The sequence below is a fragment of the Peromyscus maniculatus genome, chromosome 12 (genome assembly GCF_049852395.1).
Source record: "Peromyscus maniculatus bairdii isolate BWxNUB_F1_BW_parent chromosome 12, HU_Pman_BW_mat_3.1, whole genome shotgun sequence".
NCBI lineage: Eukaryota > Metazoa > Chordata > Mammalia > Rodentia > Cricetidae > Peromyscus > Peromyscus maniculatus.
Window position 1 is genome coordinate 76,807,984 of NC_134863.1, and position 11,355 is coordinate 76,819,338.

Sequence of the window (11,355 nt, forward strand, 5' to 3'; positions counted from 1 at the left end):
GGAAAACCCCACCTATGTAGCTCATCTTTATTGATAAACTCTTCGGTCTGGATCTTCTGGAGGACTTATTTAATTTAACCTCAGATGTGGCATTTTTCTGGCAATGTGAGAATCGCCCACTCTAATAGTTCATATTTTTGTGTGCTGCATTGTAGGAAGAAGTTTCTGTTCCGCCATTAACCCCCAAATACCCAGCAGCCACTTCCCAAATTACCCCACAGAAGCTTGTATTAGTTATAACTGCTTGGCCATTAGCTCAGGCTTATTACTGACTAGCTCTTAAACATAAATTAACCCATCATTCTTATCTGTGATTAGCCCCGTGGCTTGGTACCTTTTCTGTTTGGCATCCTCATCTTGCTTCCTCTGTATCTGGCTAGTGACTCCTGACTCTGCCCTTCCTTTTCCCAGTATTTTTCTAGTCTGCCTACCCCACCTATACTTCCTGCCTGGCTATTGGCCAATCAGCATTTTATTAAACCAATTTGAGTGACAAATCTTTACAGTGTACAAGAGCGTTAACCCACAGCACTGCATTTTGAAACATGACAGGACAATAACATAAGAATGACTAATGTCAGGGCTCTGAAACTTGTTCCTTGCTGCTTGTGTTGAGAAAAATGATAAGTTGTGGGTATCACGGCAGCATCAAAGTAAGGAAGAGTTAAGTTAGTCTTAGAAAGAAGCAGCTAGCTGGTTAGGGGAGAAATGTTATATTCCCCTCCAGGATCTCAAAGAAGTAAGGAGCAACCCCTGTCCCCGCTGGGATTTATAAGGTCATATGTGTTTCTGTAGAAGTCATCTTATTCCTTTATCAATTGTATCTGAATTCTCTAAATAATTGGCTACATATAGGGCAAGGACAAATCTTTTACTTTTTTTTCTCTTTCATATAGTTTCTCAAGTTCCTCTTTCTCCATTCCCAGTTCTTCTGTCTGGGTTTAAGATGTTCTGCTTCAAATCTTGGTTGGTGCAATATTATAATTGTCTTCTTTCCTTCCTTTCTCTGTCTCTCTCTCTGTCTCTCTCTCTCTCTCTCTCTTTCTGTGTGTGTGTGTGTGTATTTCTTTAAAAATTAGTGGCAGCTTCTGCCTCTTCCTCTCCTTCTCCATTGCTCCTTCTCTCTCTGGAGACAGTTTCATGGGTCCAGGCTGGCATCAAACTTACTATGTACCCAAGAATGACCTAATTTCTGATCATTCTGCTTTGACCTCCCTAATGGTTCAATCATAGGCGTGTGCTGCCACACATGTTTTATGAAGTGCTGGGAGTCAAATTCAGAACCTCGTGCATGCTAGGCAAGCACCCTACAAACTGTCCTACACTTCTAGCCCCCACACCCAATTCTGGCCTGGGTTTCACAACCTACTGCAATATGCCTAGGGACCTCTATAGAACCTCCTACCTTGACCCTGCCTCAACTGCATTAGCCAGTTACCTTTCCTGGGATGGAGCTCGATTCTGTCTGTGTCTGCTCTACAGGCAGCAATTCATCAAGGAAGGAAATGCTCTGTCTCTCTTGCAGGCACACACTTTAGCATCTCTTTGTATCCTTATCATCCACCATGGAAATGTTCATAGAGGTCAACTATAAGTGAGGTTGATTAAGGTAGCCCTTATAGGTTGCAGTAATGCTCTCTGCATAAACATATTCTGTTTGTGTTGCTATGGTCTTGTGTTTAAAATGTGAATTTGATGTCAGTAAGGATTACTAAGATAAAGTGTTAAATCACAAAGTATGGTTGGAGTCATCACCGTACAGAATCCATCCACTAAGGGCTGTTAGCAGCACTGTTTTTCATTATGCTTTACTGAACAGCAGTTCATTTTATCACAGATCTTTTTCTGAACAGTCTTTGTTTTCAAGCAAGATAAATCAGGCCATATGGATTTGACCCAAGTAATTAGCATTCCTTTCCAAAAATGATTCTGATGAGAATTTCTCTCCCAATACTTCATAAAGTGTGTCAGACTTTGATGCCTTTGGCAACTGCCTCATGCAAGTGAGACACAAGGATTTTAGTATTTTAGAAGAGAGATTTTCTTTATTGGAATCATTTGTCCACAGCCTGATGTTTGAACTTGAGACTGAACTTCTCTCATATCTCCAGAGGAGGTCTCCCTGGATCAAGTTTGAGAGAACTTAGAGTGAAGAGCTTATCGGGGAAGAGTTGATGGAACCGTTACTAGTCATGTCCATTGGGCAATAAAGATAGTCAAACTTTTTCAAGGATTGCAAACTCACTATGGCATAAATCCTATTTATTTAAATTTATTTCTGGCTTATGACCAGTGATGTATACCATCAGTTCCTACTTTAGATGGAACATCTAGATCTTTTTGCATGTGATCATATGCCTTATTGTTGCATATATTGTAGCATGACATATTTTTGATACATCTTATAAGAATTTTCATTCTGTGTACATAGCTTCTTTTGTACATCATAGAGCTTTAGAAATCTAGCACCAATTGCCAGACAGAAATGATTTAAAATATACAACTAAACTACAACCAGCTGTAAAGGGTGCTGAGGTCTAGACATGATCATATCTTGTCTGGTGGAAAAAGCATTTCCCCAATTTATATAAGAACCATGCTGAGGAGCTGAACAATATCAGAAAGGGGTAGTTACCAAAGATGAGAAGATACTTCTCACTGAAATGTCCTTTCTGACAGTTCTGAACTCTGCAGTGGTTCCAGTGGCGTGTGGCTGTTATCATGGTTGTAGATGATTTTCATCAGCCCAGAAGGAGATCTTGTAGTCTGGAGCAGTCCCTCTTATTGCCCTTCTTTCCTAGCTATTTTAGCAAACAAACCTGTTTCCTGTGTCTATCAGCTTGCTGCTAGACATTTCTAAATGAAATGTAATCATGTAACATGCTTCTGCTGTGACTCTCATACTGTCAGAGTATAATGCTTCAAGTTCATCCATGTATCACACACCGGTGCTTCCTTCTTTTTATCTGTGGATAATTTTCTATTGTCCACGTCTTATTTGCCTGTCATTGGTTAATGAACATTTGGGTTGTTTGTACTGTTTAGTATTTTGAATAATGCCACTATCAACATTTGTGGAAACGTCTAATTGTTGCCCATCTCTGCAAGTTCTTGGTCTGTCCTGATGATACCAATGCTAGTGGCTGGAAATGATGTGTCACTGTGGTTTTGATTTACATTTCCCAGATGGTTATGATGTTGCACAACTTTTCATGCACTTTTGGGCCATTTCTATGGTTTTTTTTGGAGAAATATTTATTTAGATACATTGCCCAATTTTAAGGGCTTTTCTTTTTATAATTGAGTAAAAGAGTCATAACTTTAGTGGGTTCAGGTGAACCATTAGAAGTTTTTTTTGTTTTTTGTTTTTTGTACTGGGAAGCCACAAACATTACAAGACCTGCATGCTTATGTCTAATTAAAATAAAAAGTGATTTTCTAGGGGAACATTGCAGTGTGGGAAGGGGTACTTAGGTTACTTGTAAAACTTTAATGTATAAATAGCCCTTTTTTTGTTTGCTTTTGTCATTCTGAAACTGCCACTGGAGATGTCTGTATTTAAATAGAAACATTTGTTGCTTTAGATTATTGTCAAAGGCAGAGATTTTTAAGCCAAGTTCTGGGGAAATTCTCTCAAAGTTTGGGAATGGAGAGGATATCAACAGGCCACTGTCATAGAGCAAACAAAGAAAGGCCAGTTTGAATGGCTCCATTCCACTCAGGGCGTGAGGTTTAAAAAAAAGTTTGTGTCGTGTGAGCACATGGAGAACTAAACCTCTCTCTGTCCTCCAAGCACGTGGGTCTCAACACATTTGCTCAGTCTAGAAATTAGGTTTTCACTGTCATAAAAAAAAAACAATAAAGAAGTAATTTTCCACGGGTGTTTATAATAATAGGTAGGCCCATGAGGTAAACATCTATTCTTTCTCTCATGAAGTCTGATGTGTGCACGTTGCCTCCTGGATCAAGTGTGGAATTTGAGTTTATTTCCCAACAGTGAGGGTGTGGTTCCCGAGACCAACCCATGAGCGAGAATAGACACACTGCCTATGTAATACTTGTTGAGCAAGTGACTAGAGGACCATGAAAATTGATTGCTGGAGGCTTTGCTTGAGGAGGCAGAGGAAGGGCAAAAGGAATTTTTTTTTCATTTAAATAGCTAGTTCTGTGTTAAATATCAATATTCCAGATGTTATCTGGCTGTGAGATAATATTTTCCTTTAAATGATTGTTTCTCTAATACCATCTAACCCGATGCTGTCCAGTTTCTTGACTAGAATTTCATTTCCTCATCCTCTTCCTGAGACCTTGTTAAAAGGGACATGACATTTATATACCCTTAGTGAGTATATCTTAGTTATTACTTTTCCCAAGGAGGCAGAGCCAATGCAATCGCCAGAGGAGCAGAAGAAGAAAACATCATCCCTTTTACTTTATCCCCCACCCCAGGATCATCTCAGGGTGATTGATAGACTGAGTCCTGCAGCTTTCTTTACTTAAAGCAGTGTTTCTCACAAGGGGACTGTCCTCCCCAACCTCCAACCCAGGACCTGGCTAATATCTAGAGAAATGTCTGATTTCATGACCAGGAAGTGAGAAAGTTGTATCTAGCATCTAGTGAGTGAAAGCCAAGGATGATGCTAAGCCTCCTGTAATGCCATGGTCTAGGGCAGACTTTTCAGGTCTAATGGTCAATCATATTAAAATTACACAAACCCTTGTTTAGACTCAGTCCACTCCCTGACCTCCTCCCCTACAATGGTACAGTGTTGTCCTTTGGCCACGCTTCTGCCTCCTCATATCTTAATACATGTATGCATTTATGATTCATGAGTCTTTAGCACCATTGGCAGGTTGAGTTTTGGAATCCTCAATTCAACACCATTTGTTATCTCTCCATCATAAAAAAAAAGGGAAGGTGAGATCTTCCATCCTCCAATCATCTTGCAGCATCTGCTTTTTTACTCCCATATAAATATGGGCCTCTGAACATACAAGCACCACCAGCTCAAGGATCTGAATGTTTTTAAAATAAAGTTTACCCTATTAGCTCATTAGAGCCAAACTGTCTAGAATTTTAACTTTTTCTCCATAAAAATTCTTCATTAATTTTGCAAGCACCGAGGACCATGATAGTGATCTTTCCACTCTTGTATTTTTGGTTGTGAGCCTAGCCTTTAATAGCTGAGTCATCTCTCCAGTCCCAATTGTGATTCTTCTAGATAAAAAAAAATATTTGTACCATCAATGAATTAACTTCTTGGAACCTAAAGAATTTCCTCCATTTTGAAATTAATTTCCATATGTTTTTAATCTTTTCTTTACTCACACTTTTATTTCTCTCTTTTTTTCTTTACAAGTAAAACTTTTACAGGTATGTGGCTTAGGATGGGGACACCTGATGATTTGTGGTAGATCCTGTAGCAGGAATCTTAAAGGTACTTATTAATGAAAACAAACCTGGAGCCAGGTATTGGGGTGAACGCTGGAGGATCAGAGAAGCAGAACAAGCCACAGCCACCTCACCTTGCTAGTTCCTCAGCTGATCCTGTTTCCTCAGACTGGAAGCCTTTGAGTCCTTATCCAATTGGATCTCAGCTGAACTGTGCTGCTCAAAACCTAGAAGCTTAACCAGCCAAAAGCTTCTAGTTTCTGGTCCTCATGCCTTATATACCTTTCTGCTTTCTGCCATCACTCCCTGGGATTAAAGGCTCACTTTCTGGGATTAAAGGCGTGAGTCACCATGCTTGGCAGTTTCCAATGTGGCCTTGAACTCACAGAGATCCAGAGGGATTTCTGCCTCTGGAATGCGAGGATTAAAGGCGTATGCTACCACTGCCTATCTTCTATGTTTAATATTGTGTCTGTTCTGTTCTCTGACCCCAGATAAGTTTATTAGCATGCACAATATTTTGGGGAACACAATACCACCACAAGATCCTTCAGACTGCTAAGGTCCATCAACATAGACTATTCTTAGCATAAAAGCAAGATTCCTATAGCTACGGCCCTCCACCCCACATCATAAGACACTGTATGAGTGACAGACATAGTAGCCTGAAAGAAAATCAAAGTTGGGACCATATTTTACCTCATTATAAATAATGAGTTCTTCTTGGAATCATCCGTTTATAAAATAGTTTCAGTAGCTTGATGTGCTGAGGCTCATTCACAACTTGCTAATGGATGAACATAAATATGTCTAAATAAATAAGTCCCAAACAGGAGACTGCAGACATCTTGGCAGTTTTTATTGGCTATCAATATAATTACTTACATGAGGCTAATTCAGAAACCTATTAGCTGAGGCTTCTTGATTGTAGTAAAGAAGAAATTATTATTGACATTCTCCAGTGCAGAGAGATGGAAGGAGACAGTCTCAACCATTCCTTGCAGTTATAAAGTTGATGATTCTGTGGTTGGTCAACGATAAAATCAAAACAAAGACAGATAGATGGCATCAGGGGATAACTGAAGTCAAATAAGGAGTTAAGAAAACGCCACAGGTAGACCTGGTACTATACCCCAAATCATGCGGTGAAAGCAGAACTCTATTTAGACCTAAATGGTTTATGTGATGTAGGTAATTTAAAGGGGGCAGGGAACCCCAGGCAGACCAGGGATGACCTGATAGGTGAAGGATTTGCCACAGTTCTCTTTTGCAACCCCATGTAGTTTTTTTTTTCTCATTAATTTCTTTGAGATCGTTACAAGAGAACTTTTACTAATCAATATTTAATTATCGGCATTTTCTGCTTTCACTGTGCTCAGGGACACAGAGCACTAAGCATTTAGTCAGGACAGGCTTGATTTCTGCCTTTTCTCATTAGCTGTGTGGCTTTTTTAATTAAATGGAACACTTTGAGTTAGGCTTCCTTTCTTTCAAGATATAAATGATCTTTCCCTGAAGTACTTTTTTTTTTCTTCAATTATTCATTCGTCAAGTATTTATTGGGAGCCTGTTCTATTTTAAACATCTTACAAGATCCAGAGATCAGCTGGAGCCCAAGAACTTAGTGTATGTGCCTGTGTGTCCCACACCCTCCCCTTCGGTTCTGCTGGGTCCTTCTTCTACAATGCTTGGTTTTGCTCAGCCGATACCAAATTGAGTCACTAAGGGAGTCTATTGGGCATGGGAAGAAAATACTAGAATTTCTATTCTGATTTAACTTTTGCTCCTTCAGAGGTCATTTTGATGGTTCATATACACACGGGGTTTATTCAGTTGTAAAGAAAAAATGAAATTATGAAATTTTTAGGAAAATAGCTGGAACCGGAAAACATAGCAAGCAAGGTAAGCCAGGTTCAGAAGGACAAACAGTGTCCGTGGGTCCTAACTACCCAGGTTCTGATGGACAGTGTATGTGGGTCCTAACTACCCAGGTTCAGAAGGACAAACACTGTATGTGGGTCCTAACTACCCAGGTTCAGAAGGACAAACACTGTATGTGGGTCCTAACTACCCGGGTTCAGATGGACAAACAGTGTCTGTGGGTCCTAACTTCTGATTGTTAAATATACACATCCAGGTAGGACGTAAATGTGTAAAGGCCAGGAACCTGGAAAGTGGTCCATGAGAGTGGAAGAAAAGGCTTTAAGGGAAGTGTGGAGAAGACAATAGAACAAAATGGAAGTGGGGCCCGGGGGCCAAAGGGTACAGTGGGGGATAGAGGGTGGGAGATGAGGGGAGAGTGAGAAAGGTGTGAAAATCCCCTGTGAAAGGAAACCTGCTGCTTTGTAAACTAGTGAAAAAAATAAAGATACTTAAAGAGAAGGGAAGAGGAAGAAAAGAAGGGGAAAATAAAGGTATGCCGTTGGCAGCCAGAAGGGTAAGCACCAAGAGGTGCAGAGTGTGAGTGCGGATTCTGGATATGTTTGCAGTGAAGCCTGTGCTTCTTGCCCTGTGCCCTGCATTTCAGAAAGGAGCTCATTGCCAAGCTGGACCAGGCGGAAAAGCAGAAGCTGGATGCTGCTCAGCTGGTTCGGGAATTTGAGGCTCTGACGGAGGAGAACCGGACGCTGAAGATGGCCCAGTCTCAGTGTGTGGAACAACTGGAAAAACTCAGAATCCAGTATCAGAAGAGGCAAGGGTCCTCCTAACTCTAGCCGATGATGAAATGTGAGCATACAAGGTTGCTGGCTGTTACGCGCTGGCCAGCAAAATTTGTATCTTAAAGGGACAGAGAGCAAAATGTATTGCTTCTCTTTATTACCCACATGGCAAATGTCTAGAATGAGTTTAGTGCTGACTCGCTTCCAGCTTGAGAGAGGGATATTTTATTTTAAGCAAGGTCATTAATGCAAAGCTATCACCAGTATATATCTTCAGAGATCAGAGTTCTTTTCCAAAGATTTATATATATATATCTTAGTTAGAAAGATATGATCATAGTATACATTAAAGTAAAAAATAGTAAAAGTAGAATATTGACTAGTCCCACTGAAAATCATAAGTCATAAAACAAGTAGGATGTTCACTGTAGTTCCACAGCTGTGCATTTTAAATTTTTATGCCTTTTCATATTTCAATGCTACTCAACTATAAACCATAGAAATTTCTTTCCACATAGCTGAAGTTGGTAGAGTCAGATGTAATTCTTCAGTGGTTGATTGTCCTAAGAATAGAAGGTGGGTGGCATTGCCGAAGTGCTTTCTCATGAAAATGTTAGCAGACATTGTGTCCATGCCCAAAGCTCACTGGCCAGTGCTGATTTGCTGTGTAATAAAGACTCAAGGCTGCCCTTTCTTCACTCCGTGTCAACACCCAGTGGCTACATTTGCCTTGGCTGTGTGTGTCTTGGGGCTCTGGGCCTGGGGAACATGGGAAGAGGCTGTTCAGACACTCCCTGGTCTGTGTCCGTGGAATATCAGTGGAATGACATCACTATTGTGGTCTTTGGGGTTTCCGGAAATGTGCTAGGTCCGTAGTAACTGACAGGAACGTGCTTGTGAATTCCATCTTTGTTTTGTGTCTGTTCCTAGTCACGTGACCTCTTTTTCATTAAACATGGATCAAAAGTGCAGCCCCGAGTCTTGTTTCATTCTTAAGCCCTTTGTGCTAGGAGTTGCCCAGGTTAGAATTTATTCTCAGTAGCATGTGCTGAAAAAGAAATGAAGTCTTTTTCCAGGGAAGCAATTAGGTTCTCATCTAAAATACTGAGAGCACTAATACTGGCCATGAGGTACTAAAATACGCAAAGCACTAATACTGGCTATGAGATATTAAAATACTGAGAGCACTAATACTGACCATGAGGTACTAAAATTCTCAGAGCAACAATACTGACTATGAGGTACCAAAATACTCAGGGCACTAATACTGACCATAAGGTATTAAAATACTCAGAGCACCAATACTGACTATGAGGTACCAAAATACTCAGGGCATTAATACTGACCATGAAGTACTAAAATACTCAGAGTACTAACAGTGACCACGGGGCACTAAAATACTAGAGCACTAATACTATGAGGTACTAAGTTGACCTTAGATGTTGATAGTGGTTCCCAATCAGGCATGACGGTCCCCTAGGGGATATTTGACAGTGTCTAGAGACATTTCTGTCTTTTAAAAAATATATTTATTTATTTGTGTGTTTATGTGCCTGCACACGTGTGTGAATGTGTGTATGTGTGTGCTATCAAGCCCATGTGATTGTCAGAGGACAGCTTTTGGGTCACTTCTCTTTTTCTACTTTGTACATCTTTGGAATTGAACCTAGGTCTTCAGGCTTGGCAGCAATCACCTGCTGAGCCATCGTGCTGGCCCTTTTCTTTGGTCGCCACAGTTAGGGTAGAGGACAATACTGGTATGGAGGCCAGGGCCCAAGAATGATACCACACTCAGGGCAGCCTTCCCTGAAAAGAGTTATCCCATTCAGTGACATGTCAACAGGATAAAGAGCAATGTTCCCTCATGGTGAACCAATCACTGGGGATCTTGGGCACAGAATGGGTAGCCAGAGGCTCCTTCATATGTGGTTCGGAGGCTGTGAGGCCTCCGTCTTACAGAAGTGAAGCTTTTCTGCAGGTCGTTACCACTGTGAAGTATGAACACCTTTTGTTGCTTTAGTATTTGACCCAAAGCAAAAAACAAACAAAACAAAACAAAGCCCTTGTGATTCTGGCTAGACCCTATTTTCGTTGTTTGTTTTGTAGTAACTGTGAAGCTTGGAAGCACTAACAGGAAAGAGATCTTGCACACCAAATTTCCACAGTTTAGGGCTCACAGAGCAGCAGCAGAAGAGTGACTCACTAAGCTTCAAACCCTGCGTTTGATCTCAGTCGCTGCATGCAGTTGTGACCTCATGCAGAAGATGAGGGAAATAGCTCCCAAGTCCCCGCTCTGGCAGGATGAGGATTAGAGGAGGCAAAACTGTTGGGATATGTCTTAGTCAGTGTTCCAGTGCAGTGAAGAGACAGCATGACCACAGCAACTCTTAGAAAAGAAAAGCACTTCATTGGGGCTGGCTCAAAGTTCAGAGGATTAGTCCATCGTCATCATGGCGGGAAGTGTGGTGGCATGCAGGCAGACATGGTGCTGGAGAGGAGCTGAGAGTTCTTCATCCAGATTGGCAGGTGCAGGAAGAGAGAGAGACTGGGCCTGACTTCAGCATTTGAAACCTCAAAGCCCACCCCCAGTGACACACTTCCTCCAGCAAGGCCACACCTACTCCAGCAAAGCTACACCTCCTAATCTCTGTCAAGTAGCAGGACTCCCTAGTGACCATGCATTGAAATCTATGAGCCTATGGGAGGCATTCCTATTCAAACCACCACAGGATGTCACTGAGGCTATGGCCCAGAATCACTGTATGAATAACACCTGTAACCCTGCTAGTCTCAATGAGAACCTTTATCCAATGTTTCCAAAATATACATATTTGTTCCTCAGAAGCAAACTTTGCCCTGAGTGTATGAATTTTCAGTAGATTCCAGTTTATTAAAACATGAAATATCATCTACTTTATTGCAAGTCTGAGAAGCCTAAAGGCAGAATTTGTCATTCATTTGACAACTTCCCACAAACCTTACTTACCACCACATATTATCTATCTACTACAGTTCACTGAGAATTTGCCATCTTCACATTAGAAAGCCATAGTATAGTACTTGCCAGGCACTGAGTGAGACCCTAGGGCCAATCCCCAGCAACACAAAAAGGAAAAATAGAATGAAAGAATTCCAATATAGCAATATTGTTAATATTACAGAATGTTAAAAATCAACACAGAGGCCTTATTAGTAATAGTGTGAAGGTGCTTGCCTTAGAGCTAGAATTAAAGAACGATGAAAATCTCATTATGTTTTGCAATTGCTCTACTAACAGATCTGCTATTTGTGGGCCATTTAGTT

At 40.9% G+C, this 11,355-nt stretch overlaps 1 protein-coding gene across 7 annotated transcripts in view; it reads left to right on the forward strand.

Annotated features, from left to right (window-relative positions):
• Positions 1-9,023, forward strand: part of Map3k7cl (MAP3K7 C-terminal like) — an 89,043-nt gene extending 80,020 nt beyond the window's left edge. For all 7 annotated transcript variants that reach the window (XM_076549145.1, XM_006987933.4, XM_076549147.1 and 4 more), the window contains one exon: positions 7,920-9,023. In XM_076549145.1, coding sequence (XP_076405260.1) covers positions 7,920-8,100 — 181 coding nt within the window. In that variant the 3' untranslated portion in view covers positions 8,101-9,023. The remainder of the gene's footprint in view (positions 1-7,919) is intronic.
• The last annotated feature ends 2,332 nt before the right edge of the window (positions 9,024-11,355 follow it).